General features: G+C 33.7%; 1 protein-coding gene across 2 annotated transcripts in view; it reads left to right on the top strand.

Annotated features, from left to right (window-relative positions):
* Positions 1-17,372, top strand: part of LOC136031747 (alkylglycerol monooxygenase-like) — a 64,771-nt gene extending 47,399 nt beyond the window's left edge. For both annotated transcript variants that reach the window (XM_065711475.1, XM_065711474.1), the window contains exons 8-10: positions 6,289-6,423; positions 10,846-10,959; positions 17,007-17,372. In XM_065711475.1, the coding sequence (XP_065567547.1) occupies positions 6,289-6,423; positions 10,846-10,959; positions 17,007-17,270 (513 nt within the window). In that variant the 3' untranslated portion in view covers positions 17,271-17,372. The remainder of the gene's footprint in view (positions 1-6,288; positions 6,424-10,845; positions 10,960-17,006) is intronic.
* The last annotated feature ends 2,535 nt before the right edge of the window (positions 17,373-19,907 follow it).

The raw sequence follows: 19,907 nt of genomic DNA, 5'->3' as shown, positions 1-19,907 counted from the left end.
GAGATAGGGGGGGGGGGGGGTACTAAAAACAGCAGAAAGGGAATGAGCGTTTAAACACGGTAATTAACATTAGAAAAATAAACGAGTGATGGTCATGCCAAGCAGATGGAGGAAAGCAATCACTATTTGGCGTATCACTTCTAATCGACTTAGAATTAATTACTATTCGCCATTCTCTGTTTGACACAGGAAAATCCATACAATGATAACGCATGTAAAGAGAGAATGTGTAGGCTACCTACGGCAGTGGTACACCTTATCCTGCCCGTATTGCCTGGTTAGATATGGTCTTTGTGAGGGAATCTCATTGCCTTGGTTTTATTTTGAATAAGATTTTGATGGACGATGCTCATATTCACCATGTGACGTGGCTAGTTTATCTCGTAAGTATCATCTTCTATATCAGTTTAGCCGTTGCTGAAATGGTATTAAATTTCCCTTTTTGTATCAAAACTACACAAATATGCTTGGATTGTCTATTTTTGTAAATTACACATCTGCGTTATCTCAAAGTGGCATATAAGCATTTCCTACAGAGTTTACGTAGCCTGCCTCACTATACTAATACTGTTGAAGTGTTTTTGATGAATTTTGTTTTGCCTACTTTTCGTAAGCTTAACATTTCTTGTGTTTACCTGCGTTTCTGCGTAGAAATTTATAGCGAGTGTGTTGCTGCTTTATGTGTACCAAACTTAAAGCACCAAGGATAATGAAAATTCAATCTGATGGTTGGAATTGGTTGAGTCGAAACTTGCATATCATTTTCATCTTAAAAAATTAAGAAGAATATACAAAAAAGAAACATTGAAAGAAAACATTTTCACATCAGCAAAAAAAGAGGTAGAAATATGTGGCACCAAAAACCTTAGGAAAGTGTAGCTGTTTTTGGAAATTAACCGATTTATAATGCTTGAATTCTTATAGACACAAAAGCATTGTCAAATTTAAACAGTTAATTGTTAACTAATTGATTTTGTAAATTGGTTGTGCGGATATTTAAAAAACCAGTATGTGGTTTTTGGTAGTAGCGGCAGCCAAATTTAAACAAAAAAAAGATTGGTGAAAATTCAACAAAACATAAGGTAGGGATATGGTGCACAAAACACCTTAATAGAGTGTTATATTTCATTTGAAGGTGACGCTGTCTTTCAAAATTAACAAATTGTTAATGCTTGAATAATAGCCGACAAAAATAATTGTCAATTTAAGTAATTAGCTTTGCTTATTTAGTTTAACTGTTCACCGTGGCAACACTGACAGAAAAACAGTTATGCAGTTTTTGGTAGTAGCGGCAGCCAAATTTAAACATAAAGAAAGATTGGCGAAAATTCAGCAAAACATAAGGTTGAGACATAAGGAACAAAACACCATAATAGAGCGTTAGCTTTCATTTGAAGGTGAAGCTGTTTTTTGAAATTAACAAATTGTTAATGCTTCGATATCCGCTGACAAAAATATTTGTCAATTTAAGTAATTAGCTTGCTTATGTAGTTTAACGGTTCACCGTGGCAACACTGACAAAAAAAACATTATGCAACTTTTGGTAGTAGCAGCAGCCAAATTTAAACAAAAAGAAAGATTGGCGAAAATTCAGCAAAACATAAGGTAGAGACATGGTGCACAAAACATGTTAATAGAGTGTTAGCTTTCATTTGAAGCAGTAGCTGGCTTTCGAGATAAAAAAATTGTTAATGCTTAAATATACACTGACAAAAGATTTGTTAATTTAAGTAATTAGCTTATTTAGCTTAACAGTTCACCGTGGCAACACCGACAAAAAATAAATAGGATACTCCCCTAAAAATCTCATTATTTCGAAACAACCGAAAGAAAAATCCTAGGAAATCGTATTGATTTTGATATGCTTGTTACTTTAAGGTTTTTAACGGAGTTCAGAGTTTTATTCACCAATAAATACAAAATGAAAATACAATACTCTTATTCGTCCTCGAAAGGCTCCATGGCCAGGGATACAAGGGGAATACAAAAAAAAATACAATATAAGCAACAACCAAAAAAAGAACAATAGCCAAATAACATATAAGATGAAAAAGAGAACATACCTGAGGCGTGGGAGTCAAAGCGCAGAGAGGACAACGATACACCATGAACAAACACTCAGGGGCCGTCAACTCCTCAGAGGAAAAGGAAAAGGAAAAAAACATTAAAAAATGCTATTCTGTTTGATTCTTTAATAAATGATCCTTGAGAATCCTTTTAAGAGTCCCAAACGAGTGGCATCTATGTACTGAAGAAGGTAGTGAATTCCAGACCTGTTGACAAGCTATGAGGGGATTGAAATCTGATTGAATAGTAGAGGTAGGCGGAATACAGATATTATATGAAGAACGGAGGCTATATGGAGCTGAATCAGAAATAAACACAGGAGTTTTTTGAAGAGATTTTGGAAGATTGCCGTGAAGCTGGTGAAAGACAAAAGAAGCACAATAAATAATGTAAATAGACTGTAGACTTAAGAGCGGTGTTGGTGAGGAAGGGTTGGTGTCCATAAAGAGACGTCGTGCTTTATTATGTATGAAGGAAAGTGACCAGAGTGTAGACGGAAAAATAGACATCCATACAATGGGGCAATAAAAAATACATGACTGGACAAGGCAGAAAAAAAAAATTCAGAATAGGTCCTTGAGATGTGTGTCTAAGTTTTCGAATGATACCTATACTTCGTGAGACCTTAACCCTAATCATGGCTATATGGTTTCTAAAGAGAGATTCTCATCAAGCAGGATACCAAGAAACCAGACCAACCGATTCTCTCGTCTACACAAGGAGCCTTGTGACACCTGAAGGTGTGTAAGCTGAGGGAAAGCTACACCAATTCGAGAAAAAATAAGAAAATGTGATTTACCAACATTCAAGACCAAGTAATTGGCATTAAACCATGACATAACTCTCTCAAATAATGCCACAAGGTTAGACTTGATATCACATTCCGTCTTCCCAAGGGTCCCAAGAGTGGTATCATCAGCAAAAGCAACAAGAAAATCTTCATTAGAAGAAGTATTGGAACACGACTGAGCATCAGGCTGACACAGCTTGCAACATGCCAGAGGCCTGGTGTTTTTTACAGCCGAAATCAGATCATTAACATAAATCAAAAATAAAATGGGACCAAGAACAGATCCCTGCGGGACGCCATAATATACTTCAGAAGGGCTCCGGAAAAGCGGATCAATTGAAATAAGCCTACCAGAAAGATACGAATCAAACCAAGAAAAAGCTTTTGATCTTATACCAATATGCGATAGGTTCCAAAGGAGAATCCGATGAGTCAAAGAATCAAAAGCTTTACGTCCAATCAACATCCAATAATAAAGCTGCCGGGATATGACCAGAATCTATTGCCGAATGAATGAATTTCAAGAAAGCTGCGCAAGCATGCTCTGTAGAGTGATTCACTCGGAAAACAAACTGGAAATCTTGCAAAAATTCTTTTGCACCCAGAAAACTATTAAGTCTGGATAGCATAGCCTTCTCAAAAATTTTGCTGAAAACAGATAGGAGAGAAATCGGCCTATAATTAGCAGCGTCACTCCGAGAACCGCCTTTATACAGCACGATATCCTTAACTCGCTTAAGAGGTTCAGGGAAAATTTGTTTCTCGAACGACAGATTGACAAACATAGTCAATGGTGAAAGAATAGCTGGCAGAATGGCACGGATAAAACTTTTTAGGAATTTTATCTGGTCCTGAAGACGATGATCCTTTAAGAGTATTTACTATACGAGCTACCTCAAATTCAGAAACAGAGTTCAAGACCATTGACTTTAAGCATGAGGGTCCAAGATAGGCTCTGAAATCGCAACGAAAAGTTACAGAGCTTGCTGAGGAAGCAGCTGTTTTCCCTATATTAGTAAAATAAGAAGTCAGCTCTAGCTGAACGTCTACTTCTCCTTGAACGGTTTTACCATCGATTATCAGTATTGCTGGACCTGAAGGCAGAGGGGATGTAGGTCTAAGAACTGAATCAATTAAATACCATGTCTTCCTAACATCCTTTCCACATTCAGAAATTCCTATAATAATGCTGAAACTTAGCCTTCCGACGCAAAGAATTAATTATACCCCTATAGACCTTGAATCGTTCGTGATGAGCTACAGATGATGAAGTCTTGTGAAGCTTCCGCAAATAATTTTTCCTTTTCCAGCTTTTATTGTGACCTGAACTCATCCATGGATTCAGTGGTGCTATCCTTTTCGAAGTATGGGGCGTTGGACCATGATTGCAAACTTCCAGGATTCCTTCTTTCAGTAAATCATACAAGAAATCAAAAGAGCGGTTAAAATCCGATTCATAAATCAAACTATCCCATGGCTGATTTGTCAGACGAGAATTAAGTAGACTTAGCTCAGTATCAATATAACAAAAAATGGGAGATTACACGGTGATGCTATATGCTGCGCTTGATATATCAGAAATATCACTAACCAGCACCGAATTATCTAAGGCATCTAGTGAGAAAAAAATATTACAATAAGAGATACATGCGTGTCAGTAACTCAGGTTGGTATACAAACTGAAGGTAGAGTTCCCGTTGAGAGCATCGCCGACAAAAAATCTATATCTGAAGCAGAATTTTGATCCAGCAGGTTGAGGTTGAAATCGCCCATAAGAATTAGTTCACAGGGATGCTTTTGGACTGAGTCCAAAACTTCTTCCGGAATTTTCATAAACGAAGGAATAGATCCAGTGGGGGACCTATAAACCAAACCCACAGCTAAATACTTACTCACTGACTTAATCTCAATAAAAAGGGATTCAAAGATTCCTTCCTCATTTCTGCTCAAATCACTATGGACATTATGTGCAAGTTGATCAGCGACATAAAGGGTAAGGTCACCTCTTTCAATCTGTTTCCTGTTCAGCCTCTCCATCCTATATCCTGGAATATCTAAAAGGATATTCTTATTTGAGTCCAGGAAAGTTTCACATAATCCAATAACATCAGGAGTTTCGCCAGTAACAATCCGTTTCAGCTCATCAAAAGAAGAGCAAAGTCCCTGAATGTTAAGGTGAAGCACAGAGAAAATATCGTCTCGTTTAGAGGAGGCAAAACCATTTAATTGCGAAACGTACCTACTTTTACTAGCCGAATTAGAATCATTATTCTTCTGATTTCTGCTTCCAGTTCTTGAATTATTAACTATACTTTCAATATCTAAAGGATTATTTTGTGATTCAACTAAACGCTCACCCAAAGAGTTGATACCAACCTGGTCACCTTTACTTACGGTGGATGGCAGATCCGCTCCGCGACCAAGCCCACCAGACCAAAGGTTGTCAACATCATAGCAGAGCTATGGCATCTATACAGAGGTAACGCTGAACTCATTCTTATACACACATGAAACTGAAAAACAAAAAAGAAAAGCCGAAACAGTTGAATCTGAAATAAGGAATAGCGGAGAGGAAAGAATATAAGAAAAAAGAAAAACAAAAAGTAATATAATAGAGGCAAGGATAAGTAAAAAAAGCAGGGAAAGAAAAGCAAAAAGAAATAAAGAAAAACTAGAAAACACTAAGACCTAAACAAAAATAAGGAAGAGGGATTGTCGATGGATTTATTTGAAGATCAATACACACACACGCAGGAGCATTACCATATTATAATGAATATAACAATAAATAGACCAAAAAAATAATAAAAACAAAGGAAGGAACCAGACGAAATAATATAAGGCAAATAAACAACAAAAATAAATTTTCATTTTCAACTGAAGGGATAATCGCATTAGACGCACTAATAGATATCTTAAACGGATCAAATCAGGTATCCTCTACTCGTGTCCTGTTCTTCGCTTTCGAATTTTTCTTAGCTTCAAGCCTAATGTTAATCTCTTTCGAAATAACTCTGGTTTCAGTCACTTTTAATAGCGGAGTAGCAGAAGTGCGTAAACTATACCCGTACGCTAAAAGTTCTTTGGGGCGACACGCTAGGTCACGAGGTAAATCATAACTGACACTTTTATGAGAGCCTTTAAGCTTTCTAAAATTCCGCATAATATTATCTCTATCACTAATGACAACTAAAAAACAACATTGAAAACAACAATTTTCATTGACATTGAAAATTGACACTATTATGTGTATGTAATGTTTAGTCTTTTTTTGTATGTGAGTGTTTGTTTTTTAGCATTAAGTATTTTTGATAGGTACAGAATTAACTTTAAGGCTTTTGAACACTTCTTATTATCACGATTTCCAAGCACAGATTTGGTTAACTAATTTTTCTCTGGTAGGATAATCGACAATATACCAACTTTTTCAGGTGTTTTACTACAAAGCGATTTTTGACAAAGTATTACAAACAGACAGCTGGTCAGATAAGTTCTCAGTGATCTTCAAAGGACCTGGATGGAGTAAAGGAACCAAATGGACTGGAGATCTTTCTACTTTCCCTGATGTAAAACTATTTTTGCTATTCTTTGATAAACTTTAAAACAACACATACAAATCCGTTTTATTTACATGTTACCAAAATTTATGTAAATACAAATTTTGGTAATATTTAAAATTTGTATATAATTTCAACTTCGTCCTATGTTTTTTTTAAGGATTATATCTCTTTTTCATCCTAGCCAAGTGGTTAGCGTACTGGACTTGGAATCCTGAGAAGAGGGATTCGAGTTCTGATGTCGCTGTTTATTCGGTTTTGAACGGGGGTCAATGGCGTGACTCTGTAAGCTCAGCCAGGGTCGACCTGGCTGTTAGTGGATACCCGGAGAAATCTGGGAGAAAAACACGGGAAGCGTCGGATGGTTTGCCCGCAACCACCCATTGCACTCCCGGCTGAAAACAGAGAATCAGGAGATGGATCGACCTTTGATCAGCTTGCAAAAAAGTTTTTTTCTCTTAATTAATTTTTCTTTCTCTTTTTGTGTAAAATACTGTCTTTGTTTCATTGATTAAATTGAAAACCAAGAGTTTTCCACAAAAAAAGAACAGCAAGCGTCAACTTAAGATGAACATAAGTTAGCTCGAAATTTGAATTTCAACTTACAATGAAAAATTTTGAAAAATTTTAAAAATTTTGATGAAAATGTAGCATTGCCGCCCTTTCCAACAATCCACAGGGCTGCAGTGCCATTTATGCTGTTAAAGGATCAAGATGTCAAGAGATAAAGATGTCAAGAGACTAAAATAAAATCCTTAAAAAAGTTGCCCTGCGTGTTGGTTGTTAGAATTTTAAAATTGGAAAATTCTATTTATTTTTTTTTTTAAGTGTTTTGTTATTCTTTCTATTTCTATTTCAATACCTGTCTCTTCTTAGTTTCTATTTCCCCTCTTTTTCTGTAAAGTCCTTCTCTTTTTCCTTTACTATATTATGAAAAACCAAAGGAATTCGCAAAACGTAAAGAGCGAAATTCAAACTTTAAACGAACAGAACGATGAACAGAACAAACAGAATATGAGGGGTTTACCTCCTCGTAATACCTCGCTCTTTACGCTAAAGTATTTTTAGTAATTTCAACTATTTAATCTACGGCTTTTGTGATTCAGGAGTCATTCTTAAGGAATTGGGACAAAATTTAAGCTTTAATATAAAGAGTGAGGTATTGACGAGGGGTGAGCCCCTCATATACGCAATAAAAACATACGAATATAGAAGTTCACTACGTAATTTAATTCGCAAGTTACGTATATTTTTTACTTATTAAAACGTTCGTAAAGATTTATACGTTATATTTGCCTTTTTAAGTAATCAAAAAATTGGAGGGTAACTAGGCCTCCTCCCTCGGTCATTTTTTCTCAAAATATTCCGATTAAAACTATGAAAATGCCATTTAGCCTAAAAAATTTCGTTTTAATTATTTATGTGCGGAGAGCCAAGATCAAAACATGCATTAATTCTAAAACGTCCAGAACTAAAAACTAAATAGATCTGTTCGGTACAAAGTTGGTTTATTTGATTGATTGTCAATATATTTCATTGGACCATTTGCAAATAAAAGGAATGAAAAAAGATGTTGAAAAAAAAATTAGTTTTCCTAAATTCCAAATGCACTTTGACAGTACAAACTGAGAAAATTACACTTCTCAATTTTGTACGGGAGAGACACGCGCAACATTTTAATCCTGGCTCGGGACTAAAAAAAAATAAATGTTTGAATTCTCTCCTTTTCACTGCATGTTTTGTAAAATGTGGTACTACTGCAAATAAATAAGATAGTTCGTTGGAGTAAAAGACAGCATTGGTAGGTGGAAGACGCCGTTTCTTGGTTTTATTGTATACATATTTTCACATATGTTTAGGTAGCATATTCTTTTTTAAATTTAAATTTTTTATTCATTTGAGAAAATTAATCCTAATAATTTTCGAGATAAAATTTTCCAGTTATAAAACAAAGAAAAATTTAAATTGTGATAAATTTCCATAGTGAAAAAAATTCATTAGGGATTTAGTCTTCCCCCACCCCTTGAAGACCCTACTCTTACAGTAACTGCAGTTCTTTATCGATAAAGCAGTCACATCTAATCAATCCATTTCATGAACATAATGCATCATACTAAAACAATATTCATTATTTTAATAATTCACAGATCCTAAAACAGATTTCGTTTAACCCATACGATAGAGATGTAATTATGTTTCAATGCAGTTTCTTAATCTATATTAATTTTGTTCATGCATAAAACTATCTCAAATTTTGTAATTAGAGTTAAATGAGCTGTCTGAGAAATCAGACTTCTTATTCATATGATTCCATTGCCGTGACTACAGAACTGAAGAGTGACACAATTTTCCACATTGATGAACAATACTACGAAGCATACTGCGAAGGTGAATGATCGCATTAGACTGTTATAAAACAGAAGAGGATTTAGCAGCATGATGGTTTTGTACCAAATCAAATTATGTATAAAAAGTAAAAATATAATTTGTGATGCATAGAGGGGGTTTGATCCTCTGTCTAATTGTTTGATCCTCGATTCTAGGCCTGGACAGGGGAAGGGTAGCTTTCCTCCAAGTTTTTCTGATATTAAAAAGGAGCCAAACAAACAGTACATTATATTTGAATGGAATGAGATGAGTTTACAATAAATAATTTAAATTAAATTATATAAACTATTTTATATTTATATAAAAGCAGGTTACAAAATCTTCGAAATAAAATCTCCCCAAAATTGTCAAAATAAAACAATTAAAAATCTATTTTAATTACAGTTTTATTCATCAGGCTTAAAGATTTTGATGTTTCCTAAACATAAAAGAAAAGAATGAAAGTTAACAGTTTCTATTTTTGTTCATTTTTTTTTTTTTTTTTTTTTTTAAAGCTATGCTTTTTTAAAAGAAAACTAAGTAGCCGTGGTTTTGATTTTTAGCTGTGGCTGCATAATTTGTTTGCAACTATATCAAAATTTTCCACTGTTCCTGTAGTCAAAATTACTGTAAAAAAAATTTGCAATGCTTTTTTTTTGCATTTTATAATTATATTTATTTTTAAGCAAAGCCAAACGATAAACTCCAGATTATTTCTAAGGCTTTAAATTTTTAGCTATTTTTTCATATTTTGGGCTATGGCTTCATCACGGTTTTAGCATAATTTGTGCTAAACCTCGTCTTTCATGTGTTTTTGTGATTTACAACTAAATTCATTTTTGGGTGAAGGCTAGAAAGAAACTTCACATTGAAATTCCAGCTTGGCAGAAGTATTACACTCTTCTCCATTTCTTGATTCAATTTTTAGCTACGGTTGCATATTTTGGGCTATGGTTTTATCACCATTTTTCTGTGGTTTTAGCATCATTGTGCTAAACCTTGTTTTTCATGTGTTTTTGTGATTTACATCTAAATTCATTTTTGGGTGAAGCCAAGAAAGAAAATTCACGTTGAAATTCCAGCTTGGCAGAAGTATAACGTTCTTCTCCATTTCTTGATTCAATTTTTAGATATGATTGCATATTTTGGGCTATGGTTTTATCGCCATTTTTGCTGTGGTTTTAGCCTAATTTGTGTTAAACCTTGTCTTTCAGGGGTTTTTGTGATTTACAACTAAATTAATTTTTAGGTGAAGCCAAGAAAGAAACTTCACATTGGAATTCCAGCTTGGCAAAAGTATTACGTTCTTCTCCCTTTCTTGATTCAATTTTTAGATATGATTGCATATTTTGGGCTATGGTTTTATCATCATTTTTGCTGTGGTTTTAGCCTAATTTGTGTTAAGCCTTGTCTTTCAGGGGTTTTTGTGATTTACAACTAAATTAATTTTTAGGTGAAGCCAAGAAAGAAACTTCACATTGAAATTCCTGCTTGGCAGAAGTACTACGTTCTTCTCCATTTCTTAATTCAATTTTTAGATATGATTGCATATTTTGGGCTATGGCCTTATCACCATTTTTGCTGTGGTTTTAGCATAATTTGTGTTAAACCTTGTCTTTCAGGGGTTTTTGTGATTTACAACTAAATTAATTTTTAGGTGAAGCCAAGAAAGAAACTTCACATTGAAATTCCAGCTTGGCAGAAGTATTACGCTCTTCTCCATTTCTTGATTCATTTTTAACTATGATTACATATTTTGGGCTATGGTCTTAACACCATTTTTGCTGTGGTTTTAGCATAATTTGTGTTAAACCTTGTCTTTCAGGGGTTTTTGTGACTTATAACTAAATTCATTTTTAGGTGAAGCCAAGAAAGAAACTTCACATTGAAATTCTAGCTTGGCAGAAGTGTTACGCTCTTCTCCATTTCTTGATTCATTTTTTAGCTATGATTGCATATTTTGGGCTATGGTCTTAACACCATTTTTGCTGTGGTTTTAGCATAATTTGTATTAAACCTTGTCTTTCAGGGGTTTTTGTGACTTATAACTAAATTCATTTTTAGGTGAAGCCAAGAAAGAAACTTCACATTGAAATTCCAGCTTGGCAGAAGTATTACGCTCTTCTCCATTTCTTGATTATGATCCCTGCTTATGAAATGTTTGCTGGCAGCGTCAAGGTATGGAAACATATCAAAAAAACATATCATAACATATAAAACATATCAAAATATAAAAAGACATATAAAAAGACATATCAAAAACATATCAAAAAATGAGTTTTATCATAGCCTTATTAAGAACACTAATCTTTTTTTTCACGAAAAGTGAAGATCAAATATAAAACCAAAAATGAAGAAACGTAAACCCAACAGAAATTACAATGAAAAATAAAAAAAAACAAAGAAAATTAAAGAAAGAAATGAAACCTAAACAGAAGAGAAATTACAGCTCCCTACTGTTGACACTCCCTTGAAGTCCCTAAGAGACTAGATTAAAATTGCCTGGACTGATTATCTGAATTATAAGTCTTGCTCATCTTTTAAATTTTCTAACTGTTTTAAGAGTTTTTCTAGTGACTTTTTAAGAGATTAGATTTAAAATTAAGTAAAGAATGACCAAAAACAAGGGTATTTTTGAATTAGTAAAAGTAAGTGTTTTTAGTGGTGTTAATTATAATATTGCCTTTGGGGGGGGGGCATTTTTCCGCTTTTTTAAGGAAACAACAAAAAACATTTGTTTCATATTTAACTTGGTTTGATTTTGGATTTACAACGGATTGCATAAGTTAAAAAGTTACTTTGGTTATTAAAAATCGACGTTCCTGAAAGTTTTAAGATATTGAAATTACTATACATTTGAAATGAATGGATTCACTATTTTTAGATATTCAGGGTTAAGTTGTCAAAAGCTATAAAATGTGCACGATCAAACAGCTTAAGAAACTGTAGCTTTGATTTGAAGGTATATATGTCTTTGTGAATAGACATGTTATGAATGTTTGAAAGTCATGGGCGAAAAGTGTGGTCAAATTTAACTATTTATTTGGGTGATTTACTTTTACAGCTCATCGTTTCAACACTTAAAAAATTTGGTAAAGACTTTTTAATTTTGAATAAAAACAAAAGAAAATCCCTTAAAAAATCAGGGTTTTCAGGTGTGAATCGACCTAAGATGGACGGAAAAAAATGTGCTTGACACTTAAATGTGTTTAAAACCAAAACTTCCTGTATATAAAAGTGCAATTTTGATCACAAAAAAAATCCCCTGGTGTCAAATTTCATGGCTTCTCAACCTCGATCGGATAAGGGTTTACTCGAGTAATGGTGTCTTCCTTAAAACAATGTAGTTAATTAGAAAAAAATAATCTAGGATAGAGAAATACAAAAATAATACCTGAAAAGCAATTCTAAAGTAGAATAAAAAAAGATAACTTCTAAGACCACACTGCCTTTCCATGACAAAAGTAAAACAGTTCAAAATAGGGATAAACCTTTTAATTGACAGTGAACAGATATAAAATTATTTAACTGGATATTTCGAACACATATACAGTGTTCATCATCAGCAGTAAAGCAAAAAGACATGAATAAAAATAAACAAAATTTACACCTAATAATCTAATTGCATATAGTTTATTGCTCTTATTTTTTTCAATGCAACAGCCGAGGCAAATCTCTTTAACCTTTTCGGTTCTGGTTCATTAGATTTATCTGACATATTACGTGGACAGAGGTCATAGCTCTTAGGTGATGTGATATTTACTTTATTTGACCTCAGTAAATTGTCATAAATTGAGTTCAATCCGAATTCACCTGTATCTCTGTTTATGGAATTATTCTTGAATAATTTTTTTTTAATTTCGATTGTTTCCCTGAAAATTTGCTTTAAACATTGGTCCCTAGAAATCAAAGAAACATTTTCAAACAAAATAAAAGGATTTGTAAATTATAGATATGTTCTGAGAGGGCCGACGTGAAATCTTCAGGTTTGGTATTTTGCTTTAAAGATGATGAAATAGAATTATGATGTTGTAGCAATCTCATTTTTAAGTTCCGGTTAGTACGTCCCTCATAAGAGCTTCCACAAGTACATGGGATTTTATAAACCCCACTTTGTTGCTCTACGGAAGTCTGATCCTTTCCAGAATTTAAAAAACTAGCCAAAGTATTACTACCTCTTAAAGCTACCTTTTAGCCATTATTTTGTAAATTTTTTTTTAAGTTTTTCACTCAACCCTGGAACATATGATAGAGAACAAAAAATATCTTTCTTTTCTGTTGTTTCCAGAATATTGTCAGAAAATCCTAGAAATTTTTTCCTTCTTTCCGAAAAAGTCTGGTCAATTAACCAACCCGGATAATGGTTACTTATTAAAATCTCTTTTAACGACAATAATTCCTCCTCAATGAATTTTGGAGAGCAAATTCTAAAAATGCGGTCAGTTAAAGATACGATTAAACCAATTTTTACTTGGCGAGCATTATCGGAGAAAAACGAAAAAAATCTGTTATTGTTAGCAAAAATCGGTTTTCTGTAAATCTTAAAATCCAGACTATTTTCATTTTTTAAAAGAAGAACATCCAGAAAAGGAAGATTATTATCCTCTTCTAATTCTATTGTAAATTTTAAATCACCTCCCCAAAAATTAAGATATTCTAAAAAAACTTTTTAATTCCTATACCGAATAATTCCATATTGAAATTATGTCATCCATATATCTCCCCAAAATTTATGTTTAAAAAAATATGAATCTAACGCTATTATTTCAATATTTTCTACAGATCAATTTGATAATAAAGGACTTAAAGGGGCCCCCATGGGTAAACCATTTACTTGTTCAAAAACCCCCCTCTGAATTGAAAAAAAATAAGAGAGTGTGTTGCACAACCTAACTAAATTCATTATTACACCGACTTCCAAAACTGTTTCACCACTAATTAAGTCCAAATTTCTTAGTATCTTTCTTTCAAGAAGAATTTCTGCGGCTTTTACATCAATGCTCGTATACATTGACACTATGTCGAAACTTGAAATTATAGAATTTGAAGAAATCTTCACTTCTTTTAGTTTTGTTTTACAAGTTCTGACGAATTCTTAATGTAAGAAATTTGTGTAGACATGAGTTGTTTTAGATAATGACACTAACCACTTACTCAGAGTACTTGTTGGTGACTTTGTACTCGCAACAATTGGTCGTAATGGCAGATTTGGCTTATGTATCTTTGGAAGTCCATATAATTTAGGGCACAAAGAACTTCTTGGTAAGAATTTGTAGAAAAGTTGAGGTGTCATCTTCCCTTCTTCCTTCAAACTCTTTAACTCGTTCTTAAACTTCTTGTGTATGAGTCCGTCGGGTCAAAAGAAAGTTTTTTGTACGTTTTTTCATCTTTCAGTAAACAGACTTCCGTAGAGCAACAAAGTGGGGCTTATAAAATTGCATGTACTTGTGGAAGTTCTTATGTGGGACGTACTAATGAGAAATTAAAAATGAGATTGCTACAACATCATAATTCTTTTTCATCGTCTTTAAAGCAAAATACCAAACCTGAAGATTTCACGTCGGCCCTCTCGGAACATATCTATAATTTTCCAAATCCTTTTATTTTGTTTGAAAATGTTTCTTTGATTTCTAGGGACCAAGGTTAGAAAGCAAATTTTCAGAGAAACAATCGAAATTAAAAAACTGTTATTCAAGAATAATTCCGTAAACAGAGATACAGCTGAATTTGGAACTCAATTTATGATAATTTACTGAGGTAATATAAAGTAAATATCACCTCACCTAAGAGCTATAACCTCTGTCCACGTAATATGTCAGATAAATCTAATTAACCGGAACCGAAAAGGTCAAAGAGATTCGCTTCCGCTGTTGCATTGAAAAAAAAATAAGAGCAATAAACTATATGTAATTAGTTTATTAGGTTTAATTTTTTTTTGTTTTTATTCATGTCTTTTTGTTTTACTGCTGATGATGAACACTGTATATGTGTTCGAAATATCCAGTTAAATAATTTTACATCTTTTCACTGTGAATTAAAAGGTTTCATCCCTATTTTGAACTGTTTTCTTTAGAATTAAAAAAGAGCTATTTTCTTCTAAACATCATTTCAATCTGTGACGATGGAGCTTATTAATCTGCAAATTGTGAAGGTGCTCACTGACGACTTGCATTAATTCAACCCCTGTTTCAAGACTTTTGACTAATCAGCCTAAACTTGGGACATTTTCCCAAGAAACAGATGTGATATTAACTCGTTTAGCTGGGTTAAAGTGATTACGGTGATCATTGGCCGCTATGGGACACATTTCCCTTTTTTCAAATTTTCAACCAATCAGATTGCATGTGGGATCTCTAAGGCTGCTGCTTTTTACCCAAGAAAGCAATGTAATTTCAACTGTTTTTTTTCTAATTTTGTAACTATAAGAACTTAGAAAAAATAATACTTTTCTGAATTATTTCCCAATGGTTTTGATGGGGCTCATTGAACCTTCAAATCATGATAGTACTGACTTAAAATAAACCAGTTCTAGTCTAAATTGTACTGCTTTGAAATTGAAGTCAGGTTTAAACTATTTTATCTGATCAGAAAAAATGCGGGATTTTAAAGGTCAATATCGTTTTCTTTAATAACAAAAGTGATCTGAACTCATTTAAGCCTGGTTCAAGTGATAATATACTCATTGGCCACTCTGTCATACATTAACTTTTTTCTGAATTTCAACAAATCCCTTTTGATGTGGGATATTGAAGGCTAGTACGTTTTACTTAAGAAAATAGCAGTTTGCTTATAGACAAAACACCACCGGAGTACTGTTTATTTTTGGTCATATGGATTTTGAAGAATCCAGTCATAAATTAGATTTTAAGTAAACACAGACTATAGAAGTTAGTTTGATCCGCGTATGAAGTTTCATCCGTCCTTTTCTTGAATATTCTTATCTATTTTTGCATTTTGGCTTAACTACTTCCCAATATTATTCAATATAGACGGTTCTGAAGCGAACACTAAGAATTATCTATGGTCAAGGTAAACTCCCATATCACTTTCTTCTTAAGCATTCCCAGCTCATTACCCTATCAGAGAGAAGAAAAAAAAGGTAAAGGATACGGCATTAGACTTTACAGTCCGTACCGGCGGTGCTGATCTCCGTTTCTTGGCCCTTCAGCCAGGAAGTGCAATGGGGGGTTGGGGGCCAGCCATCCTGTGCTTTCGCACACCCTTCCTGTTTACCTTCCCCAGATTTTTCCAGGTACCCATTTAGAGCTGGGTTGACTCTGGCTAAGCTTACAGAGTCACGCCACTAACCCCGTACTCGTTGTTTTGAACCCTCCTGTGTACTCGGTTTGGCTATAATTTAGGAATATGGTATTTTTGGAATATATTCAGTATAGATTTTCCATTATTTTTTTTTACGATCCAAAAATTACACAGAAAAAAACTTGTGTAAATGGTTGAAATAATTATCGATTTCTCTCTTTTGTGCTCTCAGTTTCAATTTTACGCTATGTTTTGACAAGAGTCAAATTTGCTTTGAAATCTGATGTTCCGTCAGCCGCTAAAAACTGTCTTCAGGTGTCTGTCTCCCTCCTTAATCTACTAAATAAGTTTTCCTTTCCCCTTCCTATTCTTAAAGGATTTTTTTACTGCCTTGTCTGCCTGCATTTTGAATATGCTCGTCCAGCTGGCACAATGGTGTCTCTCGAGAAGAATCAGATGAGAATCGTCTCTCATCGAGAAAAATCGTCTCTCTAGAAGGTGTTCAAATATTTAAATCGTCAATGATTCAGATCTGAGATAAAAATCCATTTTTCTTGCAGACAAAATTTTTCAGGAAGTTTGAATGAATTCTGCTTTCAGTTGGATATACTAGCTGAAGCACACATAACGACTTTGCTTGGTTGTTTTGAATAACATAAATAGTCGTTCCTTTAAAAGCTTGTCAATAATCACAGACAAATGGCATGTAATACCGATCTCTAACGAGGCTTGTCTTAATAACCATAAGTATCCAGAAGAAAACATGTGATTTTTCGTAAGCTATATTTAAATCTGTCGCCCCGTTGTTCTGAATAAACTTGTTTCTAGCAGCAACCATTACCACAAGCATCAAATTTATTGGCTACCAAAATATTGCTCATTTGGATATCTCTACCACATATCTTTTGTCTGTGGCTATAATCTTAGAATCAGACTCTTATTTATTTATTTATTTTATTTTACAGCTGTTGACGACCATCCAGATAATAGGATTTTCTCTTTATTTCTTATTTTCGTTGACATCTATTGGTATGATCTACGACAACCACCCTATGAGTGCCATCTGTGAAATTGTACGATCTGCCGTATTTATGGTGCTTACAAGCATTTACACATTTGGGATCAATTCAAGCGTACTCATGGCGTTCCGGATCTATTTCTTTTTGTCTGCCTTGTGCTGGTCTGTTCTTATACAAGTCAATTTGAGCGAAGAAAAGAAGGATATTTAGGATATTATAACATAAATTATTGATGCTGTTTTATTATTTAAAAGGTATGGCTATAGTATGGTTCATGTGTTAGTCGATTGTGAAATAAAATGTCATCAGCGATTTTATTTGCTTAAGTAGCATTCCGAGCACAAGTCTGAAGACCAAGCTTTTTGTGTCATCTGGATTTCTCTTAGTGAGGCAGAAGTCAAAATGTGAAAGACTGAAAAACTGATCAGCATATTACCTCTGCTGCAAAATATTATAATTACGATATATAACAACGTAATATAATTATTATTGATTTACTATAATTACTGATACATTAGTCAAGAGTCAAAATGACTTTTCTTAGTCAAAATGATTATCTTCACGTCAATACACAGAAGGGCGTTAAAAACAATCTCTAAGAGAAATTACTTTATCCTGATATACATAAAACTTACGAATAACACAATCAGAACTAACCTATTTAAACGAAACAGTAAAAATTGACATTTTTTGGCATGCTATACGAAAACCATCTTACGAGTGCCATCTTTGAAATAGTGTGATCTCCCATGTTTATGGTACTCACAAGCATTTACACATTTGGTATCAATTCAAGCGTAATCATGGCAATCCGTACCTATTTCTTTTTGTCTGCCTTGTGCTGGTCTTTTCTTATGTAAGTCAACTTGAGCGAAGAAAGGAAGGGTATTTAGGATGCTACAACACAAATCATTTATACTGTTTTAATTTTTTTTTAAACGTGTGGCTACATTATGGTTTAGATATTAGTCAATTGTGAAATAAATGTCATCAACAATTTTATTCTTGTTTATTCTTACCAAATCTAAGTCTATTAACCAAGCTTATTGTGTCATATGGATTTCGGTTAATGAGGCCCAAGTCTGATATGAAAGATTTATTAAACTGATCAACAAATTATCTATGCTAGAACATATTATAATTACGGCATATAAAAACGTACCATGATTATTATTAATTTGTTATAACGACTAATACACTATCATTTATTACAATATCAGAAAAATTACAATAAATTACGTATGCTACTGTTTTGCTTATCAAACATTTAGTCAAAACGATTATCTTCGCGTCAATATACAGAATGGCGTTAAAAACAATCTCCAAGGGAAATTACTTTGACCTTTGGCCCATAATATTTACAAATAGCGTAACCGGAGCTAATCCGTTTTGATGAAAATAGTAATAATCAAAACAGTTTAGTTTAAAAATTGAGAATGTCGAGGAAGTAAAACGTGGAAAGATAACAGAACTGACAAAACTCATCATTAAAAGGCGTTTTTAACTGACAAACCTGATGAGAATCGTCAATGGAATAAAGAAGTTCGTTAAAATGAATTCGAGATCGCTGAATTGCAAACTGTAGAACATTAAAATATATGAACCCAGCCAAAATTGACAAGTCATTTTTTGACTGCCGTTGTGGAATTCCCAATCACAATTATAAAACCTCGGTTCTGATTCTTGGCAACCAGCTTACACATGATGCCTTTTGATTTAGTTTTAAAGCAATATAAACTTTTTACGAAAGTGCCTACTTCATACCTTTGCTAGGGTATAAGCTATACCCTATACAATTTATTCTCGATACCCTATGTGAAGTAATAGTAGGAGCAACAGGAGTAGTATTAGCAATAGTAGTAGCAGCATTAGTAGTAAGAAGTAATGGCATTCACATTGTGCCTTTTTGGTCTCGTACAACATCACTTCCTCATGTCCTAGTAGTTTCAAATTAATAACCCTGAAAATGCTCTGAAAGTTTCAACCTAATGCTCTATGCTATTCTTGATGTACTGTTTATACGGCCGCTTGATAGCCTGCACACATAAAGCGTTTTCCGAATTAATTTAACATTCCCCAAATATTCTCTGAATATGTCTCATTAATACCCTTAGCCTTAATACTAGTATTAGTAGTAGCAGAAGAGGTAGTGTAGATATAGTACCTCTTGTTTTATTCAACGTATCGACCAAGTGGTCCTACAATGTTGCAAGAGGGCTCTCTAACGGAAATGAAAAGTTCTAGTGCCCTTTTAAGTGACCAAAAAAATTGGAGGGCACCTAGGCCCCCTCCCACGCTCATTTTTTCCCAAAGTCAACTGATCAAAATTTTGAGATAGCCATTTTGTTCCGCATAGTCGAAAACCATAATAACTGTGTCTTTGGGAATGACTTACTCCCCCACAATCCCTGGGGGAGGGGCTGCAAGTTATTGAATTTTTTGCTTTAGGGGTGGGGTTGAGGGGAGAGGGCTATGTGGGAGGATCTTTCCTTGGAGGAATAGGTCATGGGAGAAGAAACATTCAATGAAAAGGGTGCAAGATTTTCTAGCATTACTATAAAAAAAAAAAATGAAAAAATAAACATGAAACGTTTTTTCAATTGAAAGTAAGGAGCAGCATTGAAACTTTAAACGAACAGAGACTATTACGCATATGAGGGGCTCTAAAAATACTTTATCATAAAGAGCGAGGTATTTAGGAGGAGATAAATACCTCACTCTTTATGCTAAAGTATTTTTCAGTAATTTCAACTATTTATTCTACGGCCTTTCTGATTCAAAGGTCATTCTTAAAGAATTGGGACAAAACTTACGATGTAGTGTAAAGAGCGAGGTATTAACGAGGGT

This window comes from Artemia franciscana, chromosome 10 (genome assembly GCF_032884065.1).
Source record: "Artemia franciscana chromosome 10, ASM3288406v1, whole genome shotgun sequence".
NCBI lineage: Eukaryota > Metazoa > Arthropoda > Branchiopoda > Anostraca > Artemiidae > Artemia > Artemia franciscana.
The sequence above is the reverse complement of the archived record's forward strand: the minus strand, read 5'-3'. Positions and strand labels throughout refer to the sequence as shown.